The following is a 16,112-nucleotide window of genomic DNA, read 5'->3' on the forward strand; positions in this document are numbered from 1 at the left end:
CGTATTTTCAATTTTTTCTGGGGGGGGGTCCAAAGTTTATACATAATTAATATAAACTAAATATTATGTTGTAATAGTTATGTCCTTATGCAGTTTTTGGAGGAAGTTGAACTAAATATATAATGTAATAATCGTATAGTCTTATGTAATATTATATATATACCTATATATTGTATTTAGCAATATATATTATAAAGTATTGTTATAAAATAAATTCCAGTCGTTTCGATTTTTTGGCCAACTCCTCCATCACTTTATCAACAGTAATTTCAATTTTCCTGTGAATGTTTAACATAGCCAATTCAGCAAATATGTAAGAATTTTAGTTTATTTTTTATTTTTTGGAGAGGTTTTGGGGGGGTCCAATGCCCCTGGACCCCCCCCTGTAAATACGCCACTGCGTTTTTGCGTGAGACCAAAAAAATATTCTGTTATTTCATTGGTTAAATTAAATCTATACTGTGGATTAAACCACGGTCTTACTAACCATTTTCTTTATTATCTATATTACTGTGTTGGTTTTTCAATTCTGATAAGATGATTTGTGCTAAAATATTATAACATCTCGATATATAATATTCGGGTTCAGAATAACTTTAACTGCAGTTAATTTCATAACAGGATTGAAAAATACTGTTTCTGAATTTAGATCATATCATAAACGCTAATTAGTTGGAATTACGGGAAACAAAATCAGTGTTCAATATCCATCTACGAAAAAAAATATTGGTTGCTGCTCCTGCATAATATAAATTACGTATGTATTATACATATATATATAAAATAATATGTATAATACATGTAATATAATATGCATAATAAATGTAATATTACGTAATAAGTGTATTGATATATGCTTATTGTTATGTCTGATATTTACCAACGAGTATCGATCAATTTCTCACACTTACCAAATTAAAGAGACATTACTTCTCGTCTGCTCTCCTAAATTTACGCATCTGGGTCCAATGACAACGACTTTAAAGTGATTTGTGAATGATACATTAAAAGTGTGCTGAATTTAAAACGTAGGAGTAATATTTTTCTCATTAATGTCGGCACAGTGGACTGATGAACGAAATCGCTGGCTCCCAAGACTGTGGAGTCGATTTTACAGTGTTAAATTAATTACATGATTTGTGCAGAGTTCTGCATATATGTAAAAGGAACAAAGAACTGTTTAAAAAAGGCAATTATTCAAATCTTCTGAAAAGTATGGCCATATTCAAGTACTGTGTAATAAATTAAAAAATATATTTTTTTATTATGTGCTTTTTTGTTTTGTGCTATGTGAACTAAATAAATAAACAAATATTTAATCTAAAACAAATAGTTATAATTTTTATTAAAAAATTGAGTATTTTTATACACATCTTAGATCTTCTTAGAGTTCTTAGAAAATCCCAACAAAACCCTAGCCAAACACTGTGTGACCTTTATTATGGGTTATACATACCTACATACTTGGTAAATACTACTGACTATCATTATTACAATTAATGGATAATACTATAGTTGTTTGTAAAGTAAATATTTTTCTTATTTTTTGAATAATTACATTATTATAAAATAGCATTAATTATATTTAATAATATAGAATACAAGGTTCATGATAGAAAAAAATAAAAAATTATTTTGTTACAGTATATAAAGTAGAATCGAGATCCATCCAATATTTTTATCAAAATACAAATGAAATATAGAATAAATTTCATTTTGTAAACATTTTTGGTTTAGCTAATCAATTATAATTTTTAAATATTACACTACAGTAGAAGAGTCAATTTGTTAAAACATTTTCTTAAAACTAATTAATTTAAAAATATATAATACAAATAATTTATAATAATTTATACATGATAAATAAATAAAATTTGAAGTTCTATTTATTTTCCATGATTTTCGGAAAAATGAAATCTCATCGAAAATACATCTTTAAATTTCATTGGACAAATTTGACATTTAATTGGTTTGGCTTTAGGATGAAAATTCCTAATATGACGAAGTAAATTAGATTTAGTTATAATTCTATTGCACCAGTTGCACTGTCTTAACGGACTCTTAGAATTTGAATAAGACATTTGTGAATCCGAATGCATCATTGTATTATGATATAAAAGAGATTTCTTACTACTGAAACTATTCTTACAAATCGCACATGACAATTGTTCAACAGGGTTTTGTGTTTTGTTCTTAGTAGTGCTTGAAACATACTTGGATTTTTTGCCATCGGTCAATGTTCCAGTTTTATGTGATAGTAAATGTTTGTCAAAACTTTTTTTAAATAAAAATGTTTGATTACATACTTTACATACCATTTGTTTTTTATGTTGCAAGATATGAATATGTAATTTGTGTTTTGTCATAAATTTTTTACTGCAGTATTTACATGTAAAGAATATAATTGGATTCTTTACACGGATAACTCTCTGTGCTATCAAGACACTACCATTAGTTTTATGATTACTAACGTTCATAGTTTTCTTTTTCCTTGAGGTTATTTCACCTCTCACACTATGATATTTCATATGACCATTTAATGCAGATTGATTACGAAAAGGTTTAAAGCATAGGTGACAACATTTAGACTCAGCATCAGTATTGGTTTCACCAGAACAAATTGAAAAATGATTTATAAATTGGCTTTGATCAACAGTTGAATAGGAACATTCAGTACATTTAAATGGATCCAAATTTGGTTTATTTGTAAAAATAACTGATGTATTGGTTTCACAATAACTTTTTGTTGATTTAGCTAATTTGTTATTTTTTTTTCTTAAGCTCATTACTAAATTACTATTAGATGATGATTGTGTTTCTGTAGGAAGATTAGACGATGAAGGTTTTAAGAGTATCTCACGTACATGTTGTGTCATATGTAGATTCAAATGAATGCTAAGACTAAATTGTTCTTTGCAAAGTTCACAGTCATAAGCTTTACGATTTTTATGTTTATAGTAATTATGCATTAAATATTTTTCATTAGTATTATAAGTTGTTGCACAAATATCACAATACAATTCTCTATGATTCATTTCATTGTAATTTGAAAATGTAGTATTATCAGTCATATTTTTATCATATTTATCTGGTGTATCATCTAGTTCTGCTTTTATTTCTCTTAGCTCTGTATCTTCAAATTTAATAATCTTAACACCTCCTGGTTTGGTTCTTAATCTTGTATCATTTTCTACTGCCATTCTTCTATAAAATAAAATAAAGTTTATTATTAATCCAGAAACTATGAAGTTTCATAGTATACTAAGTTTTAATTATAAAAGCTTTCTTGAATTATCTTATTAATTTTAACTAAATATAAGTTTTGATGATTCATTTATAAATTTATTATATTGGTTAAATGTTAACATAAATAACCTATTTGTAAAGGTATTATATCCAGTTGTAGGTATATAATTAAAAAAGTCTATTTTACTAAATGACTAGATAAATAATCAAATACATAAATTCTTATATAATTTTATTTTACACAATTTCAATAAATGCCTACTATAAGCTAAGTTTACAATGAAAAAGGAATATTTTTAAAATATTTGAACCATAATATAATTGTAATTCAAAAATATATAAACAAAAAACCTTAAGGTTTTTATCTTTAAAAAGTAAATGGACATTTTTTGTTGTATGGAGGAGGGCTATTAATACATGTATCACGTGAAATACACATTTATTCAATATATATATATATTCATTTTTATAATGATAAAATTAGTCATTCTGTATAATTAATTGAAGTTTTAATACAATATTATCTGTACAGAAATCAAATAAGGTTATATTTTTAATTTTCTATTTGATGTGTGACACATGACGCGTGAATTAAGGTCTCATAATGAGACCCTTAAAGGCTTTAACTCTACTAAACACATTCAATTGACAATTTCATTTAAATAAAATATCCATAGTTAATTAATTAGAAAATATAGTTTCAAGTATAATGTACCATTTTTTATTGTTTATCTGGCTTATAATAGACATTCAATAAAATGCTTGATATGTGTATCTTTATGACTACAACAAGAGTATACTTTTTATGTATACCAAAATATATTTTCTTTGCTTTAAATAAACTGATATTAATTGATTATAAATAATTATTATATGTAATTAATATATTATAATTATTATACAATGAAAGTTTATTCTTGTGCCACATTTTGACCAAAACTATTTACCTACCAATTTCTTTAGTTGAAATTAAAAATATTACTAATCTAGTCTAATTTTACTAAAGATAAGACAACATGATGAACAAAATAAATTGACTTGCTGAATCCAAGAAGTCATACCTTTATGTAAAGGTTGGTTACTGATTAGTGCCCAGATTACTTCTCCTTATAATAACCCACCATTTAATATTAATTTTTCTATTTTCTAAAAATAAATAGATTAAAAACTATTTTATTATACACTTGTGATAAAATAACAATACTCATTATTTTAATTTTACTGGTTATTATGACGATTTTAGTCTTTTCCTGATAAACATATCATAGTATCATCATTCATATATTTATAAGTATATTTGTAGTATTATTTTTGTTTGAATTTGTAGTATACTATATATAAAAATATCAAATTTTGGCATTTTTTAATACTATAACGATTAATTATTATTACTATAGGTATCTAAATTTTTCTCGACATTTTTATGTCTCGTTTTCGTGTTGTAACTATGCGCATACGATTTATAAGAAGTCAAATTTTTATAACAAACTACAACATTATTTAAAAAACTTGGCCACTAATACTAGTTTTCTATCTGATGAACAGTATGAGTTGATAAAAATTGAATCCACAAGAATTGGCCAAGGATTTTTAAAATGTATTTGTAAGTCCAAGTGTCAAAATAAAAAGTGCCTTAAAAATAATATTTTGTGCACTTTAAAATGTCACTTTTCTAAAACATGTTATAATAAGTAAATAGTAGTTTAAGTAAAATATTTATATAATAGTAATAATATAATAACAGATAAAAATTAAATTTTGTTTGTAATATGAGTGATAATGTATAATAATTATAAGAATCTTAATGAAGTATAACATATAATAAAATGTTTTGTATTTTGCCTAAAAAAAATTGGCAATTTACATAATGCCTAGACATTTTGCAAAATACCTGAATTATCCATATTACCAGTGACATATACATATATTTTTATTTCATATACGTATCATATGTTTGAACAATTATAATAATAGTAGAAAATAATAAAAATGGGCAAAATTTATTTACATAACATTTTAATATTTGATTGAGCATACCTAGTTATTAAAAAATCTCATTGGGCATCGTTTATCAAGTTTATAGAATTTCTTTATTTTTTCTTTAGAAATTCATAAATTCATATCCAATAAGTCTATGATTTAAGCTATGCATTAGTAGTTTACCTTGTTATATATCAAAAATAGTAAGTACTAAAGTAAAAAATAATACTTAATCAATTGTTAATATGTTTTTAATCAAAATAATCACTAATAGATGGCTAAGATTTTATTTTTTGTTTTCATAAAATCAAAGAAAGATATATAAATAGGTATGTGAAGTATACAATATGCTATTATTTCAATACTTGTGGTAATAAATAAACTAGGAAGCTTTATTAAAATATTATTTTCCAACATACTTTGTGGCTTGTGCAAATATTTAAGATAAAAAATATTTTAACATTTACATACTCATAGTGTTCGGTAATGTCATTTAGTCGATCATCTTGATTTTCTTGTTTTATTTTAACGAATTGAAAATTTTGATTTTCGAATTGCACATTTATGGTTGAAACTTCTGGATATTCTTGTTTTATTTTAATGGTTTTATTCAGTGAATTAGACAAACAGTTTTTTTTTCGATTCCTAAACAAATAATTTGTAATTAATAAAAAATTATCTAAGTGGACATGTAATAATAGTATATAGTAATATACATGAATATATACATATGAATAATATATTTTCATTGTCATGTTACAACTAATAATATACAATCTAGTTCATACTAACTTAGAGATATGGAGCATGATTTCCTCTTCTGTTAGTCGTGTAAGTTTAATAAATGGCAAGTATTCAGGACCCAAAGGCAATTTGTACGCATTCACCTTGGGAGTCTCAGACATTTTAGTGGATTGATATGTAGTTGAACACTAAAAACGTAATCATGCGAACAAGAGATTATATAATGTTGAATCTGAAATGTGAAAATTATACCAATTATAGTCGAACAGCAAAGATTATTGTGTAGTGTCGAGACTTGCCAAGCGATCTGTTCCCAGCATTCGACGACTTGGAGCTATAGAGAGTTTCACGAAAACTGCAAACGACGGAACGCCCGTAAAAAAATCAAGTGAAAACGGCTGTAACAGGATAGCGATATTCTTCAATACGTAGGCGAGATGTGGTTTAAATTTAATGAAATAATATCACGCTATTAGTTATGATCGATTGCCAATCCTACTGCCTGTTGCCATCATTGTCCGTCGCGGCGATGACTACCGTTGGTGGTGATAACGAAAAATTCCAAAGACGCTGGAAGTCTAAACGGTCGTAAAACTATTTGAAAATCATTGGTTGCCAGCAGCTGGCACTTGGGTAAACATCATACATCGCGTTTGGAAGTTTGTCTTAACCGGTACCAGTCGAGAATCGAAATTCTCAAATCATCCGTTCTCGGGTTAGACGGGTACGACGAATAAAGTTCGGCAACGAATTTTCGTCGAGCTTTACATCGCTAAGATCTCTGAAAAATGGTATTAGTGATTGTCTCACATGCTGAAAAACGTTTATCAACGAGGTTATCCTCCTTCCTTTTATCCATGGACATAGATACTAATATTAATATCTATATCCGTGCTATTCCCGGCTGATGCAGAAATCTTATTAATAATCCCAGCAATGTTTTTTTTTTGCTTTAATGTGCGAACAAAGGCAAATAAAAAAAAATAAAAAAATTAAAAAAATATCAATGCTTTTACCATGGTAAGTTGTTACCGATGAGTGCAAGGTACTGTTACAGGATGTTAGGTTTATTGTTCGTAATTTTTGATATTCTTTAGTTTTGGCAGACTCGTCCACTTCGAAATCGGTTAGTGCCAGTGGTAAATGAATGGAAATTCCCGGAATGCAGTTCAATTTTTTTGAAATTCTACTAAACAAGAATGCGGGTAAGTTCAAGCAGAAATGACCTCCAACACGGGATATTTCGTAACTGTATTATTTTATTTATATCCACGTTTTTCAATAATTTTTTTCGTATTTTTATTATTCATCATTATCAGAGCCGGAACTAGAGAGTGGATGACGGGGATTCATCCTCGGGCGTAACATTTTAGAGGATGTAATTTTTGTAATTATTAACAACTAATTTGATATTTGTAACTTTGTTAAACCCTGATATTAGGTTAAAACTCAATAAGTATGATTGTATATTAATTATTAGAAAAAAATTCTCGAGAAGAGTATTTGATTATTGGTTTATGATGGGCGTATTTTAAAATTTTCCTAGGGCGTAAAAATTTATAGTTCCACCTCTGATCATAATATATTATTTATAATAATTATGATATTATTATTAATTGTTATCACCGTATTTTATTATCCGTTATCGTGAATTTCAAATCGAAATTACCAACGTATTAATAAGAACTATATTTAGTCATAAGTAGAGCGAGTGAGTGTAATTTGATTGTAATATTATTAACATGGTTATACAATGGTTATAGACATAATATAAGTAATAATGTTGGTAAACTATATGATTTGTCATTAAAAGTTACTATTCCAATTAATTTTCGGCCCATACAAATGCTTGATTATTTTAACGAAAACATCTTTTGGATCTTTTGTCAATTATACCGATCGACAGATTAATGCGATAAAAGTTTTGAAAACTCTAAAAATGATTTATTAATTTTATTATTACTGTAAACTATTCAAATTAAATTTTGTTTGATTAAATTTATTGTTATTATTATTATAAATAGTTTTAAAAAAATGTTTAAATCAAAAATCATTAATTCTAAAATCTTAGTAATAAAGTATCAAAAGTATTGATCTCTAAAGTATTTTATTATGTGCAATATATTCATGGGGGATGGATTTATGATTTATTAAAATCAATGTTATGTAATGAAAAACGGTTGTTTATTAAAATTGTTTAGTTTATCAAGTCCTATGATGATTTTAACGTAGCATTAAATATAACGTTTTCTATTGATAATAAGTAGGCTAAGGACTTTTTAGCTTTAAAAAATATCCAAATATGCACCTAAAAATAACAGTCTATGCATGCGCTAAGATATGCCCAAGAAAATTAAGTATAACAAATATGTGGTAAAATTAAATATTAATTTTATTAGAATTTATATTATAATGAATGCTGAACAAGTAATGGAAATTATTTAATAAAATAATATATATTATAGGATATCGCCTATCGGACCTCTATAAACGGTTTATACAGATTTATTGTATTATTTATATGTAAATAATTAATTTACAAAAGTCTTTTCACAAAAATTATAAGTGGTAGTTTATAAATAGTACCTATATATTTTTTTTCGATCGGTTCAAATATGTACATATAGTTTTAAAAATAGTAATATAAAGTTATACCATATATGTATCTATAGTTATTAATTTTAAAATAAGCACATTCCTGCAAAATCTATCAAGTATGCAAAAATATGCACACTTAAATTTTAGATCTGATATCATGCCACCGAGAAATGAATTTATTTTGCATTCTGCTATTTTGAACCATAATAATGGCTAAGACATACGTATGCAAATACTAGAAGTTCCTAAGCCTAATAATAAGTATAATTTTGTGTTCAGTAGTTGTTTTAAAATGTATAAAATATTTTTAATTGAGTGCAAATAAAATATTAAATGTCAAGATATTTCGCTAGATGTAAGCACTGCCGAGATGTTTCGAGTGTAAACTGGAAATGTTAAGTCTTGGTGGGATATTACTAATGCGTCCAAACCATCACTGGTTAGTGGTTACTGGCTGGAACCACAAGGATACTGTTTTCATATCTGCGTTTTCTTTGTTACAAACGGCAGCTGTTAATCTCTTTACCGCCTAAAATATGAGTTTAATTTATAGTAACCTACCCCGGTTTATGTTAACCTTTCGTACAATTATGAATATAAACGTGTGCAGACTCCGTAATTTTACAGGAAATTAAAAAAGTGAGAATTGAGAGCCATCTGGTACATAGGCGGACATTTAGTTGAATTTTTTTTGGGAGGGGGGCTATAATAATTCAATGTAAGGAAACTAACCTGCAGTAACGTTTTATTTCAGAATAAACTAACTATGGATATATTTTTAGCCAACTTATTTTAAAAATGTAAATTGCGTTTATTAGTAATTTCCATCTGAAATACATATCCATTTAGGGGAACTAATGGTGATAAAAGTGATTATTGATGTTTGAAATAATTTAAAGTTATTTATTTTGAATTCATATAGGCACCAATGTCTCGAGAATCAAAATTAAATAATGTCTAAGCGTGATTTTAATTTTAAATATTTTTATGATTTACTATATTTTCAGTATGAATAACTTGCAGTTCGCTTCCATTTGTTTGGAAAAAATCTTAAATTGTTTCTAACCTTTTCATCTTGGAAAAAAGACTTATAAATTGTCATTGAATTCGTAATCCTAATAAGTACAAATTTAAATTTAATAAGTAGAAAGTTAAGAAAAATCTTACAGTTATTGCCCCTTATTTTAGCAACGATTTTTTTTTTTTTTTTGAACACCAAATATCAAACGAAACTAATAATTTTTAAATCTAAAAAATTGTACATTATTAATAGGCTTAGCTAGGAGCTAAGTATATACGTAGCTAGGAATGCCTTAATCTTATTATAATATAAAAAAAAATAAAAATAAATAAATCTAACAATTGTTAACGTAAAAAAAAATTTTAATTTTTTCCACCTCATTTGAGTCGATGAAAGACATAAGCGCCAAAATAAGATAAGAAAATAAGTCGTATCGTACAAAAGCGCCAAAATCGTATCGTACGAAAGTGCCAAAATTGTAGGCGATATTCTTTGTTTTCCTAACATTTTGGGAAATAACCAAAAGTATATAACGTAGCAAAGCACGAACGTTTTACACAAAGCCAATGAATCTCACATGTATTTACATTATTTGAATTAAAATTATATTTATAATTATTAAATATTACCAAATCTTTGTCTCTTTTACCATAGTTTTTAAAAACAGCCATTTTAGTAAAATGCGTGTTATGTTTACACGTAGATGTCGCGTATACGCACTGACTACGATCAAAGATAACCTTTGTTGTCTATTACTTTTATAAGTTATAACATTGATTTTATAATATACAGATAAGCCATTCTATTGTTAATAGTGGCAGCGGCTAATTGCATTCAGCCGTTAGACGTCGATGTGTTCGATTGCATTCAAGAGGGATAAACATTGGATGGGTGCTGTTTTGCTATATGCACTACGATAGCTGATTATATTATATTTTTAGGATTTGTTTTAACTGTTGATATATTTTACTCTGTCGACAAAAGCAACAGCGTTTCGGATAATTGAGTGGCTACTCACGTTGAGCGACAATGTAACAAACTTGAAAATATCATAGATTTTATATAATATAAAATATTCATTTTATTGTGCTTATAAAGCTGTTTCCACATTTACAAACACATTTTCAGTATATTTATCTTAAAATATTTAATCAATTTTAAAATTTTAAACTTATGATGTCTGGTAATATCTGTCAATATGTGAATTGCAACAAATCAAAAAAAAAATTTTCCAACATTGAAAATGTTTCGATTTCCGAGAGATAAAACTAGATTAGACACATGGACCATCAATGCAGGTTAGAATATTTTTAATTTATTAATATTAGGTATAGTCGTATAGATGATTAAGTACCTAAATTAGTGTAATTTTATGTTGACATTTATGATGATTATAGCATTAGGACATGGATTTTCATGACTTTTCATATATAATTATACAAGTTATTATAATTGACGTAGAAGATAGATTAATTTATTGTTTTAGGAAATTTGAAAATATTATCTCTTGATAAATCAAAACTGTACACTAAATATTTATGCCAAGAACATTTTTCATCTGACTGTTTTATGATTGAAGAAATGACGAAATTAAAGCCAACTGATATATTCCTTATAAATTTAGCGATAAAGATCAACCATCAACATCCAGTGGTAATGTTACTTTAAATTTATCATAATTGCTTATAAACAGGTCTCGGCAGTTATTACATTCGCATGGTTTTTTTTTTGGGCTAGAAGACTTATTGGGATTTTTCTCTTGTAATGTATTTTTCAAATCCTTCTTAGTTGACACACATTGTTCCGTTTTTATTCATAAATATTTAGTAACAATTATAAAATATTAAAATATTTTTTAATAAGACATGTATATATTTTAGTGCTTTTTAAGTACATCGAGTTAGCACCATGTTTCGAGACCTATTTGTATACCTCGTTATGGATTTACGATTCTGAGTAAAGGCGGTCTGTCAGACCGTCAGCATATTACTAGGTATATATTATGATATTATTGATATTTAAATTAATTACTCAAATTAGTAATAAAGTAGGTTGAATTAATTATTGGCAAAAAATTGCATTTAAATATTTACCAAATTTACATTAAACTAATTTTTTAATTGACTCACACTCAAATTTATTTATAATTGTTGTAAGCAAAATTTATGGACAATTTTCAATTCTTAGCTATGAATACAATAAAATGTATACAATCTGAACTATAAAATAATTTGTAAATTTTCGTGATTTTAACGAATTTCGTCAATATTTGAACTTTAAACGTTTATAAAAAAAATGTTCCAATGTATTTTGATGATTTTTGAATCACTCATAGATTAACTTATGTAAAATCTTCTATTAATTTTTCAAACTTTTTCTCAGTCAAAACATTTTTAAATTTAAATTTATAAAAAAAAAATCAAAAATTTAACTGTCCATAAATTGCTTAAAAAACTTCAAAGTCTTTCAAAAGTTATACCATGTACAGGCGATGCCAATATAAATATTTAGTATTTAGTATTTAGCATTTGAAAAATGCTGAAAATTTTTATTTTTGATCCCCCAAAGTATATTACTCTTATATACTTATATCACTTTGCTACCAGAAACCAACTTTGACTTTTAAGATTGCAGCACTATTTGGTACTCCTCCAAATTTTATCTTCAAACACAAATATAAAAAAAAAAAAACATCATTGTAAAATCAATACATTTACCACTCCACTCAGAACCACAAATTTATCAACTAAATTTATGAAATTTGAAATTTATTTATAAAACATGTTACAAAACCCTTGAACTTTATTACAGCTATTATAATTATTTATTTTCAATTTTATTAATTTTAGGAATTTTTGAAAATGAAAAATTGTTGCCACTAAGTGTTAATTCTAATGTATTAACTTCTACAAAATGTTATGAGCACCATTCGACGTCTGATGTAAAAGAATTAATATTTTCAAGTCCTATTATGACCACACCCAAAAGACGAATAGAAAATATAATAGATATGCCCTGTCCTAATTTAAAAATAAATTGTTGTGATGACGATACACCTAGAAAAAAAAAATTAAAAGTACAGTTGCAAAATCAATCGACCAAATCGAAAAATAAAAGATCTCGTATAAGTAAATTAAAAAGAAGTTTACAAATGTTTAAAATTCGTAATGACGTTAGTAAAGTTATTAATACGTTTCCTTTTCCTTCGGTTAATTCAAAAGCACTGGTAACAATGCAAATAAAGAAAAACCACCGACCATGGCCACAAGAGGAAAAACAGTTATCTATATTTTTATTTTACAAGTCTCCAGCTGCATATAATTTTTTAAAATTGCAAAACGTCAACTTACCAGGAACGTCAACCATTTGCAGATGGATTGGTGAATCTAAATTTTTACCTGGATTCAGTAAAGTATTCTTAAATCATCTAAAAAAAAAATTTGAGTATAAGACTGATAAAGAAAAAAAATGTACGATTTGCTTTGATGAAATTTCTATAAAAAAGTGCCTAGAATTTTCAAAACATTTCGATTTCATTGAAAGGTTTGAAGATTTTTGATATCTTGGTAGATCAAGTAATGTAGCAAATACCTCATTAGTGTTCATGGCAAGGGGTATATTTTCACCTTGGAAAATACCAATAGCATACTACTTAGTTCGTTCAGCTGTCAAACATGACATGCTAAAAGACCTAATATTATATGTACTTCGAACATTATTAGAAGTTGGTTTATATCTTAAAATTATTATTTGTGATCAAGGCACTAATAATCAAAGTGCACTGAGGGCATTAAACGTTACCGAGAATCATCCATATTTTTTTATAAACGATAAAAAAATATATGTTATATTTGATGTTCCACATCTTTTAAAAAGTATAAGGAATAATTTAATTGGGTTCATATTTAAAAAAGGAGAAAAAACCATTCGTTAGTTAGATATTAAGAATATATACTATATCGACAAAAATAACAAAAAAAGCAGAGCTTTATTAACAGGGCTCGGAAGTTATAGCACTAAAAAAATTAATTTATGCACATAAAAACATTAATATAAGCGCTATAATAGCATTAAAAATTGGAAAATATGCAAAATAAAATTTCATTTACAAAAATGTTTTATTTAAAATTTTTTTAAATTATACAAGTTTTTTTTATAAAATATGAACAGTAAATATTTGAGAAGTAGGCACTTTTCTGGCTCTGGAACATTTTCTGTTAATATAAACATATAAAAAAATTTATTAATAAATGAATAATATAGTGTATTAATTTTATTTACCTTAAGAATTGCACTGAATAATAAGATGTTTTCTTATATTTTCAAATTTGAATGATCTACGATTATTTGATAGTAGAGTTTTGTATGTCGAGAATGACCGCTCTACATCGACAGACGTCACGGGTGCGTACTTAAAAAATGTTAAGTCGTTACAATTTAAGTCTTCGGAAAGACTATCTAAATGGTCCTAAATGGTCTAAATGAGCTACGCCCTAGTTTATAATTTCATAGACAAAAAATGGTTCAAATTATTGAACTTACGTGAGTACGTGACAACAGTATTCGAAATATTTTATCGTGATTCACCAAATGAACAAATAAACAGTATAGATGTAATTTCACTATTGCAATCGTAATCGTTATCGACTTATCGTAATCACGTAGATGGACATAATCCTTTTACAAAATATTTGTAATAATGGTTTATTACCGGGAGTCGGTAATCTTATCGGCGACCGCAATCGCTTGCACATGTGTTTCTAAAGTCTTCATCCGATTACGAACTGATATAGTTCGGCAACGGTTAATCGCAGGTTAATGACCAATGTATTAATGAAAAGATTATATAACCAATTTTGTTTCAAGTTATCTAGGAGATAAATCATTATGGTAAAATTCTAAAATTGACAACTGAAATTGAAATTGTGTATATATATGCACATGTATATTTAAATATTTAAAGTAATATGAAAAATTATGTTATCAGCTGTTAGTTATCTGTCGAATAAGATTTATTTGATACAAAAAGTAACGGATAATTTATTCGTGACAATATCCATCGAATAAGGTCTATCCCGACATCTCGAACAAGCAATTGCTGGATATTCACTTCTTAAAAAAAGAAAATATAAAGATTTAGCTCTACGGATTAAAAATTTGGTATTGCAATTTGAAATTAAACCTATTGACGGATATTTAAGGGGCATCGCTGCAAATTTTCAGCTACAAATTTAGTATAATTATGACTATAATAATATGATAATATTGACTAGATTGTATGTACACATTGATTTACACTAATTTTGATTGTATTATAATTTATAGTATTTTTTATATTCATTTTTTTTTACTGAACAGTGATTATAACACATCAGTGATTTTATAATAATTTAAAATTATGGTTTTTTTTACTTAGCGCTCTTATAATATGCACTCTTTTTGCTTATGCGATTAAATTGCTCCCGACCAAATGCTCCAAATGCGCTCATTTCACGGCGACCAAATGACGTGGAACCATGATCAGCAACGTTAAGAAAGAATTTGATTACCGTATAGATGTATGTTTGGTGGTCGGTGGGGATCATATTGAACATTTGTAACCAAAATTAATAAAACTTGACTATTTTAAGGATATATTTTACTTTATTTCACCCTTATATTTTTATTTTTAATATAAATATAAATTTTTGATATCGGATGATGACTCTTGATATGACTGTATAATAAAATAACTTCGATGGACGTTAATGACATTTAAATTATCTTTTATTGGATTTTAAAACATTTGTTTGAGTCGCTATCTTTTATATAAAAAATCCAATTTATTTCCATATAAGTTAAATCCCGGTCTCGGAATCACCAGAACAGAAACTTACCGCCATTTTTGAAATTAACCGGTATCTTATGCCGAGGTATGACGACAGTCTTATCATACCTGTGGCTTGTGGTCGATAAGTTTAATCCTGTGCAAGCCATGGTGCTGTGTCCATACCTATAGTATCGATGACATCTCTGCGGTATAAATGTTCTGGGCCGAACCCGGTACAGCATCCAACTGATTCTAACCTTGTTTATCTTAACGACTGTGGTTTTAAGCCTTTGTGACCATGATGATTTGATGTTCTTGCTTAGTGTACCAGAGTCCTCTGATTCTGATGTTGTTGTTACCAGGTAGCACTATTATCAGAGCCGAGAGAAACGCATCGTTATCGGTTGCTGTGATGATGACTTCGGCGGTTGTCGTCGTAGCTTTACGACCTCACCCATTTTGTTGGCCAGCTTCGTTATAATCTCAAAGTTAATGGTGTCAGCCGTGAATTGTGATGCCCAACTTTTTTGCAGTTCGACTATAAGACATCGCCCTACTTCGACTGCCTCATTAATCTGACCCAGGTACCTATAGTTTTGGGCGTGGGTCCGCTGTGCATCCTAATCACCTACATTACACGTATTTTTATCATAATTACATTTCATAGGGCACTCTTTGTAGCCTGTTTTAAATCCCGTAAATTTGTAAATTTTA

General features: G+C 27.2%; 1 protein-coding gene across 2 annotated transcripts; it reads right to left on the bottom strand.

Annotated features, from left to right (window-relative positions):
- Nucleotides 1–1,850: 1,850 nt before the first annotated feature.
- On the bottom strand, nucleotides 1,851–6,685 carry LOC112692641 (zinc finger protein 287-like). 2 transcript variants are annotated; one of them, XM_025567369.1, is made up of 4 exons: nucleotides 6,270–6,685; nucleotides 6,019–6,202; nucleotides 5,698–5,871; nucleotides 1,851–3,204 (listed from the first exon to the last, which is right to left on the bottom strand). In XM_025567369.1, the coding sequence occupies exons 2-4, from the start codon at nucleotides 6,129–6,131 to the stop codon at nucleotides 1,887–1,889; spliced, it is 1,605 nt and encodes a 534-aa protein (XP_025423154.1). In that variant the 5' UTR covers nucleotides 6,132–6,202; nucleotides 6,270–6,685; the 3' UTR covers nucleotides 1,851–1,886. The 2 variants fall into 2 exon arrangements, with proteins under 2 accessions (XP_025423154.1, XP_025423153.1); XM_025567368.1 differs by having other exon boundaries at nucleotides 6,019–6,158; nucleotides 6,223–6,685.
- Between the last annotated feature and the right edge of the window lie 9,427 nt (nucleotides 6,686–16,112).

This window comes from Sipha flava, unplaced genomic scaffold (assembly GCF_003268045.1).
Source record: "Sipha flava isolate LNK unplaced genomic scaffold, YSA_version1 75_pilon_pilon, whole genome shotgun sequence".
Taxonomy (NCBI): Eukaryota; Metazoa; Arthropoda; class Insecta; order Hemiptera; family Aphididae; genus Sipha; species Sipha flava.